The sequence below is a fragment of the Mustela nivalis genome (assembly GCF_964662115.1).
Source record: "Mustela nivalis genome assembly, chromosome: 12".
NCBI lineage: Eukaryota > Metazoa > Chordata > Mammalia > Carnivora > Mustelidae > Mustela > Mustela nivalis.
This window is the reverse complement of record NC_139031.1, coordinates 20303651-20323797: the sequence shown is the minus strand read 5'-3', so window position 1 is coordinate 20323797 and position 20147 is coordinate 20303651. Positions and strand designations below refer to the sequence as shown.

General features: G+C 36.2%; 1 protein-coding gene across 3 annotated transcripts in view; it reads left to right on the top strand.

Moving 5' to 3' along the window:
* Positions 1-20147, top strand: part of MKLN1 (muskelin 1) — a 306882-nt gene that overhangs the window by 166542 nt on the left and 120193 nt on the right. For all 3 annotated transcript variants that reach the window (XM_082694003.1, XM_082694002.1, XM_082694001.1), the window contains exon 2: positions 11315-11384. In XM_082694003.1, the coding sequence (XP_082550129.1) occupies positions 11315-11384 (70 nt within the window). The remainder of the gene's footprint in view (positions 1-11314; positions 11385-20147) is intronic.

Genomic DNA, 20147 nt, shown 5'->3' with positions numbered 1-20147 from the left:
TAAAGGTTTATAAATTTTGTTGACTTTTTCAAAGAACCAGCTCCTAGTTTCATTGACCTTTTTTATTGTTGTTGTTTTTTCTTTTGGTTTGTTTTGTTTGTTCCTCCTCTAATCTTTATCATTTCTTTCTTCTGATTTTGGGTTTTCATTGGAAAGTCATAATAGTGCTTCCTATTTTCTAGTCATAATATTTCTGAGCTGTTGTAATTTTGACTTATTGTTCCTTATTAAACTTCAACTATTTTTAAAATTTCTGTTAGGTTATGTTGAAATAATAGTCATGTTTATCTTTTTTGTGGTTACATTTTTCTCACATTTTTATTATCTGTTAGAGTATTATTTGTTTTGCATTTGATATTTTTCCTAAAATATATTATTATAGGCTTTTATTTTAATTCCTAGTGTTTAAACAGGTTTGGTTTTCCGGTAGTTTTAGAAGGAAGAACTTCTATAGGCAGAAGGGATGTGGTTTTTGAGCTTTGTGAACTATTTAAAGAAATTTGGGCTTTGGAGCTTTTTGCCTTTATAACTGTGTTTTCCAAGAGCCTGGAAACTATGAATTCTTGAAGAGTCACCTTTAAATGTATTTTCTGTTGTACTTTTGAGGTCTATGTGACTTAGATCTCTGCCCACGAAGAATCTGAATCTTCTCTCTCCTGGGGTTGACAGTTTTTATGCTTTGCTTATTAATTAGTTCTCTCTTCTCTGTAGTTTCATTTCAGAGTCGGTCTCTGATCTTCTAGAAGTGAGAGAATGTTTGTGGGATAGTTCTGAGATCCTCTTATAATCTAGAATCACCATTTTTTTTTTAAATGTTTTTCAGCCCCTTACAGATTTCCTGCCTTTTTTTTTTTTTTTTTTCATTTATCTCATCTTGGAGCCTATGAGAACATTATCTGACTTCATCCAGTTCTCAGATTTCCTTGGTCAGATTATTTTCTCTTGCTAGAATTTTAAACTTGTTGGTTCCTCTTTTTTTTTTTGAAAAATTTGCTTATTTATTTTTGAGAGGGAGAAGAGAGGGCAAGAGGGAGCAAGTGCACATGAGGTGCGTAGACCTTTAAATTAGAATAGTTAGCACTTTTTCAGAGTTTTGTTTTTTTTTTTTTAACCACCCCAAGTTAAAGAACTCCCCTGCTCTATGTCAGTTCCTTGTTTGTTTTTTTTATAATGCTTTTTATAGTTTATAATCATCTTGTTTACAACTCTGTTTATTTTCAGGTGCTTCTTATTTGAACATTAGCATCACAATTGGGGATCCTGTCTTATCTTACGTCACTGTATTCCTAGCATATGTTTGGCATATAGAACTCAGTAAATGTTTGTTGAATTAAGTAACTTCAGTTTATAGCAGGCCCCCTCTCTACTACGGTTCTGTGTGAAAACTGGGAAGTATTTGGGAAGGGGTCAAAACCTCTACAGTATGTACAGATATAAGTGGTTTTTGGAGAAGCTATAATTTTTATTGTATGCTCTTTAGCTCTATAGCTGTGGATATTCAAAATTGATTTTAGTTGATTTCTATTTTTGCATTTGAATTACTTTTTTTATTGAATAATCTTTTGTCTTTAAGTTTTATGCTACCTCCATTTATTGTTTATTAAAAAATAGAACTTAATGTTTTTGGCCCCAGGTACCCATTCTTATACCATTATGGTGGTACCCCAGTAGTGTTCACACATAATGGAAGCTCTGTTACAATCAGTGGGCTGTGTGTTGTTACTGGTATGTAGGAAGAGGATTATGCATGATACCTTGAATAAAGGATGTAAAAGGCTTTTCTTAGGATTGTAGAGTGTTAGCATGGTCTCATGAGTGGTGGTTTCTAGAATTGTGCAATGCATCTGCTCTGATTAGAGCCAGAAGAAACTTGAGACCAAGGAATTTAACCTTTCCCTTTGCACTGAAGATGAAGGAATTAAAACCCCGAGAGATTATGTGACAAGTTTAACCCAACCAGTTAGTGGCCAACCTCCATAATCTTGTGATTCCTAGTCAAAGTTTTAATCTTTAGCTCCATTTTATCACATCATTTAACAAAAGGAGGCACAGGTTTTAGTATGGTGTTTTTTTAACTACAAAAAGGAAAATATTCCAGACTTGAATTCCTAAATACTCTGCTTGACTGACCTTTTCACATCAAAATTAGAGGTAGCTTTTGAGTATTTAAAACTCAATTTAAATTCGACTGGACTTACTGATAAGTATCCTGAGCATCCATTAGCAGAAAAAAAATGTTAAATGTTCCATTTTTTGCCCAAGTGCTGCTTTTTATATTTATTTTAAGTGTTCTTAAGAGCAATGATTTAAAAGGTATTGCCAAGTAGGCTTAGGGTTTGAGCATATTTAATCAAAAAAAAGATTTTTAATTTGCTTACTTGAACTCAAAATGTCTGGTAAATTATCTTCTCATGATGAATTTTAATAGATTGTTTCTGATGTTATTTGGCAGTATATATTTAGTACATTTAAAAATAGGCAAAATAGAGACATAACTTGGAAAAGCTAACATTGTATTTCATTTGTCCATGTGTTTCACTGTAAATTTCTATAGTCCTAAGTGAAGAATTCAGTTACAGCTTTGTCTTTGTATCCTGTGTCTAAGAAGCTTAATGTGGTTCTTTTTTTTTTTTTAAGATTTTATTTATTTATTTGACAGAGAGAGAACACAAGTAGGCAGAGAGGCAGGCAGAGAGAGAAGAGGAAGCAGGCTCCCTGCTGAGCAGAGAGCCCGATGTGGGACTCGATCCCAGGACCCTGAGATCATGACCTGAGCCGAAGGCAGCGGCTTAACCCACTGAGCCACCCAGGCGCCCAATGTGGTTCATTTTTATTGTCTTTTGTTTTCATCCTGCATTGGTAGGAATGAAAATGTGTATTTTAAAATTAAAATGCACATTTTAGAAAAACTGGTCAAAATGGGAAATCATTTTAGTCCTCAACCTATCTTCCTTAACAGCTCCTCTTGACCAGTTCTCAGTTATTATTTGCATTTTATATTTTAAATATATTTTAGAATGGCGGGTACCTTCCCTTAGTAGATTAATTTTATTATTTGAGTCGTATAGTTTCTATACTGAATTGGGTCTTCTGTAACTTTTTTTCTTTGCTTGTCGTTTATTTTTTTGGACAATAGTCAAAATGTGAAAACTGGTCATTAAATATCTAGAAGGGTGTTGGGTCATGCATTTCTTTGGTTGGCAGAAACAGAGCCTCCTGGTAACTGGAACTTAAGCCATGTTGTTGCTACCTGGAGTCATTTCTTTTTTATGTCGGCTACGTTCTTATCTTACTACTAACTAGGTTATTCTTTCTCTTCTCCCTCTCATTCTTACTCTGTATATCTTTTTGCTGCTTCAGTGGTTCTGTTTACCTATACTTCTTTTTTTTTTTTTGTCTTAAACTTTTCTTACTGGACCATCGCCATTTCCTATCATTGGTCACTAGCCAGTCTAGATTAGCTGTCTTTAATAGTTGTTAGGGAAAGTCACAGATGTAAAACATCACTATCTTTTCAGCAGAGGCTGTAGATGGGATAGTTCCCCTTTTAGAAACCAGAGATAGAGAACTGGTATTGTGCCTGACCTGTGTACTCTGAGAGGTTAATGTCTCTTGCTTAGTCTTGAGAATTCGAAGAAGGAAGACTATTAATATATCAGTAGTGGTGATGGGTTTTATAAGGTCTTTGGAAAGTACACCAGGAAAGATAGTGAAAAAGAACATGTTTTATAGAATTCGTCCATAGTGGCTCTGTTATTGTAGGTGAAGGGCTCTTATTAATTAATAGTCACTGCCCTGAACTAGTTTCTCATCTGCCTTAAAGGAACATCTGGGAGGGAGAATTAGAAACAATCTACAATCAACTTAAAGCTTTGGGAGATGATCTCTTTCTTAAAAATTTTAAGAGCCAGGGGCGCCTGGGTGGCTCAGTGGATTGGGCCGCTGCCTTCGGCTCAGGTCATGATCTCAGGGTACTGGGATCAGGTCCCGCATCGAGCTCTCTGCTCGGCAGGGAGCTTGCTTCCCTCTCTCTCTCTCTCTGGCTGCCTCTCTGTCTACTTGTGATTTCTGTCTGTCAAATAAATAAATCTTTAAAAAAAAAAAAAATTTAAGAGCCAGGGGCACCTGGGTGGTTCAGTTGGTTAAGCCTCTGCCTTCAGCTCAGGTCATGATCTCAGGGTCCTGGGATCGAGCCCCTCAGTAGGCTCTCTGCTCAGCGGGGAGCCTGCTTCCCCCCCTCTCTCTGCCTGCCTCTCTGCCTACTTGTGATCACTCTCTCTCTGTCAAATAAATAAATAAAATCTTAAAAAAAATTTTTTAAGAGCCAATAAGCTCTTACTGTTTGCTTCTGCATCTCCTTTGTCTCTAAAAAGAAAGAAAAGTTGAGCCTGATTTTCATCATCTGATCTTAATGTAGTCAGTTTGCCACAAATAAGGAATGTTTGTCACCATCTCAACTGTAATATCTTTATGATAATTATTTTTACTGTTTATATAAATAATTTTATTACAAAAATCTGAACAATATGACAAATAGAAAATTAGTAAAATCCCTGAAAAATACTTATGCTTCATCTTAGGGTTATTATATTTGTGCTTGCTTTATATTATTTGATATGAATTGGATCATACTATACATGCTTATAAATTATATATAGAGATATAAATAATAGGTCTTTTAAATAACAATAGAATCGTACGTGCTTCTTTGTATGTTACAGAAATAACTTGCAGAAATTTCTCCAAGTTAGCTGACATAGAACTGAAATATTCTTTAATAGCAGTATGATGTTCCATGGTTTATATGTTCTATAATTTATTTAATCTTTTCTCTAGCGCTATAAAAAATGCATTAAACAGACTTATATATACTAGTCTTTCTATGTATTTCCTTATGTAGTGATGATTTCATTTTTTTAAAAAGATATTTATAAATATCTTTAAAAATATATAAAAATAAATAAAAATATTTATTCATTTGACAGACAGAGATCACAAGTAGGCAGAGAGGCAGGGAGAGAGAGAAAGGAAGAGAAGCAGGCTCCCTGCTGAGCAGAGAGCCCGACGTGGGGCTCCATCCCAGGACCCTGAGATCATGACCTAAGCCTAAGGCAGAGGCTTTAACCCACTGAGCCACCCAGGCGCCCCTGATGATTTCATTTTTATGGGATGGATTCTGACATGAGAGTGCTAAACAAAAGAATATGTACATTGAAAATTTGTGAGGTTTTTAAAATTTTTCATTTTTTTTTTTTAAAGATTTCATTTATTTATTAGACAGAGATCACAAGGAGGCAGAGAAGCAGGTGGGGGGGCAGGAAGCAGGCTCCCCACTGAGCAGAGAGCCCGATGTGGGGCTCCATCCCAGGACCCTGAGATCATGACCTAAGCCTAAGGCAGAGGCTTTAACCCACTGAGCCACCCAGGCGCCCCTGATGATTTCATTTTTATGGGATGGATTCTGACATGAGAGTGCTAAACAAAAGAATATGTACATTGAAAATTTGTGAGGTTTTTAAAATTTTTCATTTTTTTTTTTTAAAGATTTCATTTATTTATTAGACAGAGATCACAAGGAGGCAGAGAAGCAGGTGGGGGGGCAGGAAGCAGGCTCCCCACTGAGCAGAGAGCCCGATGTGGGGCTCCATCCCAGGACCCTGGGATCATGACCTGAGCTGAAGGCAGAGGCTTTAACCCGTTGAGCCACCCAGGCATCCCGAAAATTTGTGGGTTTTTAGAAGGTTTTTTTTTTCCCCCCTGAGAGAGAGAGAGAGAAAGAGAGCGGGGGAAGGGGCTAAGGGAGAGGGAGAATGAGATCCCAAGCTGACTCCGCATCAGGCATGGAGTTCATTTAGGGTTCAGTCTCACAACCCCAAGAGCATGACCTGAGCGAAAACCAGGAGTTGGACACCCAACCAACTGAGCCACCCAGGCGCCCCTGTATATTGAAAGTCTAATAGATGCTGCACATTGACTTTACATGTCCATCTTTTCTACCTGATTTCCTGATTGTAGGGATCTAATTTAACCAATTTGATGGGTGAAAATCTTATTCTTAATTTTTTTCCCTGCAAACAAAATACAGGGATTTAGAGAAATTTTTGTAACTGTTTACTGGCTATCTTAATGATTTCAATAACATGCATTCTGCTTACTTTTCATTGTATTTGTCTTATTTTCAATGTGAAACAATAGTTGTAAGCATTTTTTTTTCTATTGTTTCTGGTTTTTCTTTAAGGTGTTTTACATAATTCAAAAGTTTTTTATAATCTAATAGCTATCTTTTACATCTTCTGTATTTCTTGGCAAAAAGATCTTTCCAACACTTTTGGTTGTCTCTATTAGCCCCTAAATACTTTTCCTGATATATATATATATATATATATATATATATTTAAATTATTAACTGGGATTAATTTCTTTTTTTTTATTTTTTAAATTTTATATATATATATATTTATTTGAGAGAGAGAGAGACCACAAATAGGCAGAGAGGCAGGCAGGGTTGGGGGGGCAGGCTCCCTGCCGAGCAGAGAGCCCGACTCGTCGCTCCATCCCAGGAGCCTGGGCCAAAGGCAGAGGCTTAACCCACTGAGCCCCCAAGCGCCCCAGCTGGGATTAATTTCATATAAGAGTTAACTTGTTTTCTCCCAACAGATAATTCAGTTGTATAAACATCATTTAACTAATAACTATTATTTCCCACTGAAATAAAATATCCCCTTAATCAAATAGTAAGTTCTAGTTTATACTGGGCTCAATTTCTAGGGTTTTTTTTTCCCTCTGAGCTAGGTCTGTACCTATGCCATTCCGTACTGCTTTTAATTATAGGGACTTGAAGGGTTTATAAAAACCGATAACGTGATTTTTCTCGCTCTTCTTTTTTATGTTTTCTTGGCTTTTTTGGTGCATTTATACTCCTATACAAACTATTGTATATTGTGTACTCTTTGGGTAAAACTTGCCATACCTCAGATAGTGGGTAGGCTGGAGGTCTTTTTCTATGTTGTTGGTTCTCTGTGGGTTACACAGGAGATCCTCTCAGTATCTGGATATCCTCAGCTAAGAGGGCAAGTACAGTCTCAGCTTCAGTGGTAAAGGGAACCAAGTCTACCAGGTTAGCTCTTTCTAAAGCTTTTTGTAGGCCAGGGAGACTTGCAGATTGTCCCAGAAATGCTCATGCTGTTGATACCTTTGTTTATGGGAGAGAACTGTCCGTGGATCTCTTGGTTTTCCTATGGCCAAGCTTTTGTCGTGGTTCTAAAACTTCTGATTCTGGTGTCTTTCACCTGCTGAGCTCAGGAGAGGTACCTAATAGCTGACCTAGTGTTGGGACTGGAGGTTATCAGGAATATCTTCAAGCATCCATCTATCCAGATCCCCTCAGGCTAACCTCACTTTTTTTCTGGTTTATATTTTAGTTCTCATTTGTTTATTTAAAAAATACTTTTTTAAAGTAATCTCTCTAAACAACCTAGGGCTTAAACTCACAACCCCAAGATCAAGTTGCACGCTCTACTGACTGAGCCAGCCAGGTGCCTAGTTTCTCATTTTTTTTTTTTTTTTTTTTATCAGAGAGAGGTGGGGGAGAGAGCGAGCACAGGCGGACAGAATGGCAGGCAGAGGCAGAGGGAGAAGCAGGCTCCCTGCTGAGCAAGGAGCCCGACGTGGGACTCGATCCCAGGACGCTGGGATCATGACCTGAGCCGAAGGCAGCTGCTTAACCAACTGAGCCACCCAGGCGTCCCTCTCATTTATTTTTATTTCAGTTTAGTATAAGCTTTAAGTTTAGGTAATAAGTACAAGTAATATATCTTATGCTTTGATGTATCTACTTTAATTTTTTTCTTTGTAGTGCTACCTGTTTGTTTATATCATTATCAAATATTTATTAAGCATTTTGTGTGTAGCAGCATTTAGCCTTGGAGTTAGGCATATGAGAATGAATACCCCCCAGTCCCTGTTTTCTCAGAAACATTTTACATGGTCTTTCACTTCTTTCCTTAAAGTATTTTCACTTGGCATACATACTTCCTGGGTTTCTGTTTTCTTCATCTTTGTCCCTTTTTAGTCTCCTTTTCTCAACTTTTCTTATATAGACCCCCAAAATGATTGAGACACCCCCCCCCCCCCGCAAGAGCTTACTAGCTCCATTTCATTCCTTAGGTCATCCCAATCAGTGTCATGACTTTTTAAATATTTTAGCTATGTTGTACTGGTATCCCTAAAGATATATGTTTTTTGGTTCTGGCATTTCCCTGAATTTTAGCTTCAGATACCCAACTGTTGAATCTCCAGAAGGCTGTTTAATAAGCATGTCAAAATTCACAAGACCACAACATATTGCAACTGTTTGCCCCCTTGACTTTGCATGTAGTGGTCCATCTGCTCACTTTTCACATTATGACTGGTTAGCTCCCTCATGTCATTTGTTAACATGAATGATTTTTGTGGTCCTACTGTATCATAGTTTAAATTTGTGAGATTTTCTTTCATGCTTTATAACATTCATGTCAAAGTGATTTTTTAAAAATCCTAGCTTTTTAGCTTTAGCTTTTAATTATGGTATTTTCATGTAGGGTTGTCTTCATTTTGTGTCTTGTAATTTTTTTTTAAGATTTTATTCATTTATTTGACAGAGAGAGATCACAAGTAGGCAGAGAGGCAGGCAGAGAGAGAGAGGAGGAAGCAGGCTCCCCGCCAAGCATAGTGCCCAATGTGGACTCAATCCCAGGACCCTGAGATCATGACCTGAGCCGAAGGCATAGGCTTAACTCACTGAGCCACCCACGTGCCCTGTAATTCATTCTTTTTTTTTTTTTTTTTAAAGATTTTATTTATTTATTTGAGAGAGGGACAGTGAGAGAGAGCATGAGAGGGGAGAAGGTCAAAGGGAGAAGCAGACTCCCCATGGAGCTGGGAGCCACATGTGGGACTCGATCCCCACCAGGATCATGACCTGAGCAGAAGGCAGTTGCTTAACCAACTGAGCCACCCAGGCGCCCTTATTTATTATTTGACAGAGATCACAAGTAGGCAGAGAGGCAGATAGAGAGAGAGGATCCCTGGAGGCTGGGATCAGGACCTGAGCCGAAGGCAGAGGCTTTAAACCCACTGAGCCACCCAGGCACCTCCCCTGTAATTCATTCTTAAAACACTTCTTTGAGGCACCTGGGTGGTTCAGTTGGTCGAGCGTCCAGCTTTTGTTTTCAGCTCACGTCATGATCTCAGGATTGTGAGATTGAGCCCTGTGTTGGGTTCTGTTGCTCAGCACGGCGTCTACTTGAGATTTTCTCTCCCTCTCCCCCTTCCCCTGCTATATAAATAAACAAATAAATAAATAAATAAAATCTTTGCAAAATCCGCCTTTTCTACTGATTATGAAAATTTGTTAATTTTAAAATGTGTTAATTTTAGAAAGCTAGAAATGTACAAAAGGGCAAAAAATTATCTCATTGAAAGTGGCATTGACAATTTAGTATATGCTCTTTGTCTTTCTCTCCATGCATGAATATTATTACTTACAACAATGATTCATCGTATATATACTCTAAACTACTTTTTTCTCTTCAGTTACTGTGTAGTGAACAATTTTCAATTACATTTAAAGTTAGATTATAGAACATGAGTACAGGGTATTCTGTAACACAAGTATCTAATAATTTGTCTAATTAATTCCTGACTGTGACAGAATATGGTTGCTTGCAATTTGTTACTACAAACTGTGCTGTGATGAATGTGGATGATTTACATGCCCTGGATTATTTTTTAGGTTAAGTTCCAAGAAGTGGAAATAATTCTCAGGCTGTATAGTGTAGTAATTAAGAGCATTGGCTTTGGAGTCAGACTGCCTCAGAGTAAAATCCTCACTTCTAAGATGTATGTATATTTAGGCAAGTTAATTTCTCTCTCTCATTTCTTAATCTGTATGTTGAAGATAATAATAGTTTAAGCACTTCTTAGGTGTATGTATATTTAGGCAAATGAATTTATCTCTCTCATTTCTTAATCTGTGCTCCAGGCTTATCTTTTGAATTACCTGCTCCAGTCTTAGAACCAGCAATTTCCCCTAGAATCCCTGTTTTCTTTTCTTAGGGGATGCTGGGTAGAAACCAAGACCTGGGTGCTGGGTGTGTTCACTGCTGCTGGGGTGTCACCACTTCTAGTCCCACTTAGTCAACAGAACTAACAAATACTATTTGTGTGTTGTTTGTGCATGCATGCACATACATATCTGTAATTATTTTCATATCTTTTTATCTGTGTCCATATTGAACTAAACATTAGTTCAAGTGATGTCCAGTCCACAGGGCTCATTCTAACCTTACTCCCTTTGCTTTTCTATAACTTTCCACACTGAAGTGAGAAGCTTAATTCCACTATCTGCCATCTATTTATTTGTTAAACCCCAGTATACATGTGAACTGATTGAGAATTAACCAGTATCTCTGTGAAAAACAACTTTACCAAATACAGTACAGTTTTTATATGTGGTTCCATTTTTCTTTAGCCTTATGGTTTCTGGTGAAAGCACCATCTTCCAAAGTTACTTATATCACTTCCTTTTTTCACCCACAGTTCTGCTTTTGACCTTGTGCTTTAAAGACTTCTTAATCTAGGGGCTCCTGGGTGACAGAGTCTGTTAAGCATCTGGCTCTTGGTTTAGGCTCAGGTCATGATCTCTTAGTGTTGTGAGATTAAGCCCTGTGTCAGGCTCCATGCTCAGTGTGGAGTCTGCTAAAGTTTCACTCTCTCTCTCTCTCTCTGTCCCTGCTCTCACCCATGCGCTTTCTTTCTCCCAAATAAATAAATCTTTTTTTTTTAAAAAAAGCTTCTTGATCCAAAGATTGATTGTATGCATATACATATACATACATGATGTTGCATATAATACATAATATAACATACCTATATGTAGTATATAACAATATCATTGTGTGCAATATAATAATATATAATAATATATCTAATAAGTATAAGTGGAATTTATTTATTCTTAGGTATTTTATTTTATTTTCTTACCTTAAATTTCTAAACACACCTGTTCACTTTGGCACTTGGGTATTAAGTAGAAGTATATCTTTTCTTGCTTTTCCCCATTGTTTGAAATGCTGCCTTTATCATATTTTTTAGATCTTAGATATACTAGAATTTTTCTGTTTCTTATTCTGTTTAATTGTCTCTTTTTGTTCAAGTTCCAGACATTATATAACTTTTTGATAATTTCAGCATCTGGTAGATTATTCCTCTTTTTGCATATTCATATTCACTTATAATTTTAATTATTTGTATAATTTTCTTTTCTTTATTTCAGGAACATTTTAGTGGATAAACCAAATGACCAATCTTCAAGGTGGTCTTCAGAGAGCAACTATCCTCCCCAGGTAAGAAGGTAGCTCCTGATACTATTTAGAATAGACACTTAATTGACATCAGTTATGTGGAATTCATTAATAACTTATTCAGTCTTTGAAATTGTGAGATAGATTATTATTTCCTTTTTTTTGTTTATTTAAGTGTTGTAAGAGTTTTTATTTCGTAGTCAAATGCAGTGTGGAATTTGATGAAATACAGACTTTTTACTTCTGTCTGCTGGAACATTTCTTTATTTTTAAAGATTTTATTTATTTTAGAGAGAGAGGGCTCGTGAGCAGAGGGAGAGAGAGAGAGCTCGTGAGCAGAGGGAGAGAGAGAGAGAGAGAGAGAGAGAGAATCTCAAGCAGATTCTGTGCTAAACACAAAGTGCCTTGCAGGGCTCAGTTTCACAATCCTGAGATCCTGACGTGAGATGATTTAAGAACTGGGTGCTTAACTGACTGAACCACCCATGTTCCCCTTTCTGCTGGAGCTTTAAAATGTAATACGTATTTTTTCCACATTACTAATGATGCAACATTAAGTTTCTTGATACCTTTTGAGGAAAATGTTAATTGAAAGAACTGGTTATGGTGCCATTGCTGTTTTGAGCAGTAACTGATCTGAGTGCCAGTATGAGCAGAGGTAATGACTTCTATTGTATTTAGACTCCAGTCATTTTGTAAATGTTTAAGGAAATGTTAGTAAGTTGAACTTTGACTCAGTAACTCAATGACTGCCTTTTAGGGAAAATAAACTTGATATAGTTTGTTATTTTATTAAAGTGGTATATTTAGTTGATGTCAAGACCATGAACTAAGTAACTTTCCTTGACAAGTAGTGTCTGAGGTCATTTCAATTTAAAAATAGTCATTCTTTCAGTTATATACTTTAAGCATTGAAACTTATTATGTCCATCTCCTTGAGGAAATGAGTGCTCTGATAGGTAAAGCAGATGGGTAAGTAAAACCTACTTTTTTATTCTAGTGTAATTTTTGGAAGCCTAACCTCTATACTTATTTTTCCTTTTACATATATAAATGCATATATAAATATGTATATATGCATTCCTTTTTCAGATCATGTGGTATTTAAATGTTCTATTGCAGGGGCACCTGGGTGGCTCAGTCAGTTAAGTGTCTGACTCTTGGTTTTGGTTCAGGTCATGATCTCAGTCAGGATCTTGAGATCAAGCCCTGAGTCGGGCTCTATGCTAAGCAGGGAGTCTGCCTCTCTCTCTCTCTTCCCTTCTTCTCCCACAGCACATGTGCGTGTGTACACGTGCTTGCTCACTCTCTCTCAAAGAAATAAATAAAATCTTTAAACAAGTAAATGTTCTAGTGTAAAGTATACATCCAAAGAATATATATTCATATTTTTTATGTATGTATAAGGAATAATATCTATTTATTCATTAACTTTCTTTAGAAATATAAGACATCCATGACCTTTTGAAACCTCTTGTGAGCTCCATCTTATATTTGTCCTCTGACTCCTCCCCAGTAACTATAATTTCATGCTTTGTTAAGCATTTTCTTACTGTATTATATATGTATGTTTATACATGTGTTCTGATTTAGGTTTTATTTAAGATTTAAGCTTTGACTTTATGTAAACCTAAATTGAATCACTCATTTTAAATCTTGATGTGCTTTTTTTTGCTTTACATATAATTGTACCTTCTTAATTTTCACTACTGTATAGTATTCCAGTATAGTAGCATGCCAAAATGTGTTTATCCATTTTGTAGTTGAAATAGGCTTTTCAGTTTTTTATCGTTTTTTGCCATTATGACTAGGCTGCTATGAACAATTCTGTATGTTGTTGTCTCCTGGTACACATGTACAAGATTTTCTTTAGGATATATGCCTTGGAGCACAGTTGTTGGATCATAGGATATATGTATGTTCAGATAATGCAAAACTTTTTTACATAATGGCTATATGATTTACTCTCACTGACAGCTTATGAAAGTTACTGTGCATTGCATTCTCCCCTTCACTTCTATGGCTCATTTTTAGGTTTTACCAGTCTGTTAGATCTTTGATTATAACTCACTATGCTTTTTATTTGCATCTTCCTGTTTATATTCAAGCCTTTTTGCATATGATGGTGGGCTTACATTGTGTGTGTTGTTGGTGCATGACCCCCACCCACTGTACCCTGAGGTTGAATGCATTGTGTTTTTAATCATGCTTTTCTTATTCACATTTTCATTTTACTTAAATTGAGCCCTCAAATTTGGTGTGTGTTTGTTTTTACTCAGTTGTTTTTATGTTTTGCCAATGAATTTTATATAGCTTTTTTATTATTAGTGAAACTGGTAACCTCTTTACTGTGACGTTATCTTTATTTGTTGTGGAACAGTATTTTGAAGGCAGTAGTATTTAATGTGTTTTTACTTATTTATTTGCTTATTCATTCAAAACTTACTCAGTAAGCACCCATGAGGTACCAAACGTTGTAGCAGTGAACTATTGTCTTTCCTCTTAATGAGCCAAGAAATACCTTAAACCAGTTAATATTCAGTGTGGTAAGTGCAAGAGTAGAAGTTACTTGAAGTTTTTATGATTTAAAAGAGACTAAGTTTCATGGAATTAGGTAACATGAATCTGTTTTTCTTCACTGTAATTATAAGTCATATGTAACTGGAGTTCCATGTAGCCAGTCTCAAAGAACAACAGTCTTGCTAGAAAAATATAAGAGTAATTTCAGTTTTTACTTAGTTTTGTGAGAAACTGCCATATGAGATGGAATGGGTATAGTTTTAATATGTAGATATGTAGCAAGTACTCTTGTTCTCCTAGTGAATGTGAGCTAGGTCTATAATACTAATTCCAGCCCTCCTCCTTTCTTTTCTTCCGAAACATATTCTGAAAATTACTAAAAGGGCTGAATTTTTAAAAGATGCCCACAAAAAGTTTATGAAAGCTAGACCTGAAATTGATTCATTCTCAGCATAATTATAAAACAGAATGAATCCCTACCTCTGGGGTTACTGTGGGAAGAGTTGCATTGGCAAATTACTAAAGGAGAAAGGGAAGAAAACCCATCCTTGAGAGGTTTCAGCCGTGTATTGTTGCTTGTTTATATTTGGTAATCAGATTCTTAATACTTGGCTATTCAGGAGACCTTACTGTGTGATTTTAGTTTTAGGTGGTTCTGGATGTATAGCACAAAGCTTTTAAGCTTCTCAATAGAAGCAGGTGCAGATCCTATCTGGAGATAGTTACCTTTTCCTGAGGCTTCAGGTAGTCTCCATAAATCATTACTCACAAACACAAAGCTAAGCAAACGTACAAGGTACCTTTAGTAAGAAGTAGGAAGGAAGTATAGCAGAAACCTGCAAAAATGTTAGGTATAGGAATTAAAAGTACCAAAAAATACCAGAATTAAGAATTAACATAACTAACTGTATTTAAAGAAATAAAAGATTGGGGCACCTGGGTGGCTCAGTGGTTTAGGCCTTTGCCTTTGGCTCAGGTCATGGTCTCAGGGTCCTGGGATGGAGCCACACATCAGGCTCTCTGCTCAGCAGGGAGCCTGCTTCCCTCTCTCTCTGCCTGCCTTTGCCTATTCTTTGTCAAATAAATAAATAAAATCTTAAAAAAAAAATGAACTGACTGGAATGTTAATCATATCTATCATAATTCCTTCATTGCAGTCCCTGGATTAGTGTTCGACTGTCTGAGAGAAGGTTTGGTACACAAGGGACCAGAAATTATGCCTGCAGTATCTTCTCATCTTTTTGTCTGTAACTTTCATTCATTCAGTTCATTATGTACAAATTTAATGGCTGCTGTATCTCGGACTTAGGTATTTGACTAAGGAAAATCAGTGAGATATAAGTAGGACACAATCATATTTCTGGCCTCCTAGAGCTTATTTTTTGAGGAGAGAGACAATATGCAAAATAAATAATGTGTTAAGAGGTGAAAAGTGCTATTGCAGTAATCCTGGCAATAATCCTGAAGCTTTTGACTAGGTGGTGGTTGCCCAGGTGAGGAAAGCTGACTGTAAAGGCACTTTGAAGAACGTGAGATCATATTATACATTTTTAAGCCTTTTGCTAATATGTAAGCAAATATAAAAGATGAATGTTGCCTCTCTTTTCTCTTCTGACTGGGTATTTGACAAGGAAGAAAAGGTAGGAGAGTTTTGCTTTTATATTTTCTCTTAACGTTTCATATGCCTTCTGTCTCTGTCACATACTGTTGTAAATCGTCTGCCATGGACTCTATGGAAACTAGGGTCAGAGAGTTCACCTCCTAGAATTGTGTTTCTTCATTCGTAAAAATAAGGCTTTAAGGTTATAGCGTACTCCTTAAGTGTTTTATTTCTGGATTTCTAAATTTTGTATTATGTGGAAGTTTTTTTCTGAAGGTGCTGGGTAAAGGGAAATATTACTCTATTACTAATTAACATCAAATCTTTTTTTTTTTTTTGATAGCAGAAATACTTGTTTTGTATCTATCATAGAGTCATAGGACTCCTTTCATTCTACTTTGTGTTATGGTTCGTTGTTAGTGTATGTTTTCCTCATTAGATTGTAAGATCCTTGAAAAAGTAGCATTCTGTTTTACTAATTTCCGTATTTCCCTTTCAGTGGTGTCATAACAAAGCTGGGAATTTTGTGTTTGCTATGATTAAAAAAAAAAAAGAAGAAAAAGAAGTATTAATGTAGAAAATCAGTGTGGTTAGGAATTAGATTTGAGTCTAATTTAGATGTTTGAATTGTTATGCAGTGTCCTAGCAGGCAGGCACACATATCACATTAGTAAGTAATTATATTTATCTAGGAATGAAATACAAGTATTTTTCTTTTAATTTATGTCTATTGTTTTTTTCAAATGGCTACTAAGTTGTCAGTACATAAATACTTACTAAGGTTTTTAGACCTAACTACTTAATAAATGGAACTGTTAATATTTATTTTGGCCTTGGATGCTGTATTATCTGTTGATGTGTGATAAATTACCCCAAACTTAGCAGTAAAAAACAAACATTTATTATTTCATTCTGTTACTGAGGGTCAGGGATCTGACAAGTGGCTTAGCCGGGTGGTTCTAGCTCAGGGTGTCCTTGAGGTCGCAGTCAAGGTGTTGGCCAGACTGCAGTTATCTCAAGGCTTGCCTGGGAGGCATTCACTTTCCTGGTTCTCCACCTTGTAGATTGCGCATGGTGGGGTTTCTCAGCCTCCATAATTATGTGAACCAATTTCCACAATAAATCTCTTATATATCTATCTTATATATCTTTCTATATATCCTATTTCTGTTCTGTTTCTCTGGAGTATTTTAATATACCAACTGTCTTCCACTTCCATGGTTTCCCAACTTTTACTTTCCTGCTGCTTCTGGTGTGTCTACTCTGCTAGTGCACTTAGCACCATACTAAAAGCTTTGGAGCGAGGACCTGCTTCACAGAGTTTTGGCTCCCCTTCTTTCTGTGAGCATGTACTTCCCACCAGAGTTTGCCTCTGTGCACTCAGGTATTCTTTATCTTCAGATATTTCCTTTTTAAAAAAATCTTACCAAGGTTTGGGGTACCTGGGTGGCTCAGTGGGTTAGGCCTTTGCCTTCAGCTCAGGTCATAATCTCAGGGTCCTGGGATCGAGTCCCACATGGGGATCTCTGTTCGGCAGGGAGCCTGCTTCCTCCTCTCTCTCTCTCTCTCTCTCTCTCTCTCTGCTTGCCTCTCTACCTACTTGTGATCTCTCTGTGTCAAATAAATAAAATCTTTTAAAAAACCACCATCTCAGGGTTTTATTTTTTTTCTTTTTCAGCCAAGAGATTGTTTAAAATGTCTAACTTCTAGAGATACTTCAACAAACAATAACACTCATTGCTGCAGGGATTTGGGAAGAAGGGTACATTCTGAAATCTGAAATTAAAAATTAGAATTATTACAATCTTTTTGATTAATACCTGGCAAGGGCCATTGATATTGAGAGTACCTTTGTCCTACTCAGTCCTTCCCAGGACTCTGCCTCTTAGAAATAAGAGGATAAGTATGTTAAATGTACATAATTATTTAATACAGCAATTCTTGCATAATGTAGTTCTGGGGAGAAAAATACCTATCTGTAGGGGAAGGCTAGAATGCATTTTTTGTGGGATATTGTTAAGCATTTAAATAAAATGATCTACTAGTTAACTTGGAGGGATTTCTACTGTAAAGTGGGAAAAGCATAATACAGAGAAACATCCACAATAAGATCCTACTGTTGTTACCTGAATAACAACTCTCTCTCACCAGTATGTATGTATGTAGCTAGGTAGGTATATATGTGGCTATATATGTATAATTGTATTTGATGCAGTGAGCCCAGATAAAGATAGGAAAGGACACATATCTGATTGTTAGCATTGGTGAGAGTAAGAGATGAGGAAAGAAAAAGAGAAAACAAAATCAATTACTTAAATAGTTATGCTCATTAAAAATAGCATATATAATATTCCACTTATGTAAAGAATGTATCTGTGTGAGTTTGTGCATAGAGTCTTAAACTGAATTAGTACCAAAATGGTGGTGGTGGTTATATCAGGATAGTGGATTTTTAATTTCTTTTAAATTTCATTCTTAAACTTTTAAAATCTGTTTTTAAGTTTAAATTAAAGCCATTTTCATTGTGATTGGGCACACATATTTTGAGACTTAATGAGAAAACACTGCTTTTAATTTGGAATCATCTGTGCTGGTAGGAAGTAATTATAGCATGAATGAAAACCCCCTAAATACTTTAAAATAGTAATTGCACCCTTCTCCCTCACTCCCTCATCAGAATGTTTTGTTGTTGTTGTTTTAATTTTATTTATTTATTTATTTATTTGACAGAGAGAGAGAGAGAAATCACAAGTAGGCAGAGAGGCAGGCAGAGAGAGAGAGAAAGAAGTAGGCTCCCTGCGAGCAGAGAGCCTGATGCGGGACTCAATCCCAGGATCCCTGAGATCATGACCTGAGCCGAAGGCAGGGGCTTAACCCACTGAGCCACCCAGGCGCCCCCTCATCAGAATGTTTTATCAGAGTTACTAACCCTGCCATGGGAAACCTGTTTTTTCAGTGTCACTGGCAAATATCCTGGCATTGGTTATAATGTATGTTTAGCAACATATGTCTTGATAATTCCTTTAAGAAAGATCAGATTATAACTCTTCTAAAATTATAAGCTGCTTCTGTGGTAGTTTGAGTAAAAGTATGATTTTAGGTAATAGCCTTTGCTTTCTGGGGCCAGAGAAGGCAGTTAAAATATTTAACAAACAACAAGTATTCTTTTTTTTCTATAATCTAAATAGATCAGAGAAACTTTAGTGATTATTTAATACAGTTGGGGTGTGTGTGGTGGGTGGGTAGGTGTATGCTTTCATTTTTGTAGTATATTTAGGTTTTTCTTTCTCTGTTGAATCCTAACAAGGATACTATCAGGAAATCTTTTTGAATCTTTTTGATTAATACCTGGCATATACAAGGAAATACAAGAAAATATATGCATTTCAGTATAATTTCTAGGATACCAGTAAATTTATCAAGTGTCTTAATGGTATTTTGTCCAAATTTGTAAAAGGAGCATTGTTTATAGGGCATAATACATTTTTTTTAAAGATTTTATTTATTTATTTGACAGAGAGAAATCTCAAGTAGATGGAGAGGCAGGCAGAGAGAGAGAGAGAGGGAAGCAGGCTCCCTGCTGAGCAGAGAGCCCGATGCGGGACTTGATCCCAGGACCCCGAGATCATGACCTGAGCTGAAGGCAGCAGCTTAACCCACTGAGCCACCCAGGCGCCCGGGCGTAATACATTTTTAATCAATGTATTATTAAATGTAAATATAATTTACTTGGTCCTTAAGCATACAGTATTCATTTTGAAAAAGGCACACATAAATATAATTCATACCTCCATCAAGATATAAAATGTTTCTGTCCCCTCAGAAAGATCCTTTCTGTCTCTTAACAGTGAATCTCTGTCTCTCCCACCCTCCATCGAAAAGCACTGTCTGGATTCTTCTGGCATAGATTAGTTTTTACCAATTCTAAAATTTAATATAAACCGAGTCATAGAGTATATTTATACGTGGCTTTTTATGTGCAGAGTATTTTTCATGTTTATCCATGTTGTTGGCGTGTGTCAATATTATATTCTTTTCATTACAGAATACCATTCTCTTCTATGGATATACCATACTCTGGGGCTTTTTTGTTTTGTTTTGTTTTAAGATTTATTTATTTATTAGAGAGAGAGCGAGAGTGGGAAAGGGGACGGAGGGAGAGAGAATATCCAAGCAGACTCCTGCTGAACACGGAGCCCAATGTTGGGCTGTATCTAATGAACCATGAAATCATGACCTAAGTTGAAACCGAAAGTCAGATGCTCCACTGACTAAGCCACCCAGGCACCATAATTTGTTTACCCATCCTGTTTATGAACATTTGCGTTGTTTCAGTTTTTGGTGATTATAAATAAAGACTTTATATGCATTCTTTTTGAAGACTGTACAACTAATAAGTATTTTTTTTATTCTTTTGGGTTTATATCTAGAGATAGAACTGTTGCATTGTAAGGTAGGGGTATATTACTTTCTATGAAATCATCAGACTCCCAGTTGCTTCACAGCCTCACCAACATTTGGCATTGACAAACATTTTAATTTTAGTGATTATTGTTAGTGTGAAGTGGTTTTAATTTATAATTCTTTGATGACTAATGATTTAAGAACTTTTTCCATTTGCTTATTTGTTTCTCATTTATCTTTTTGTGAATCGTTTCTGTTTGATTTTCTTATCACTGAGTTGT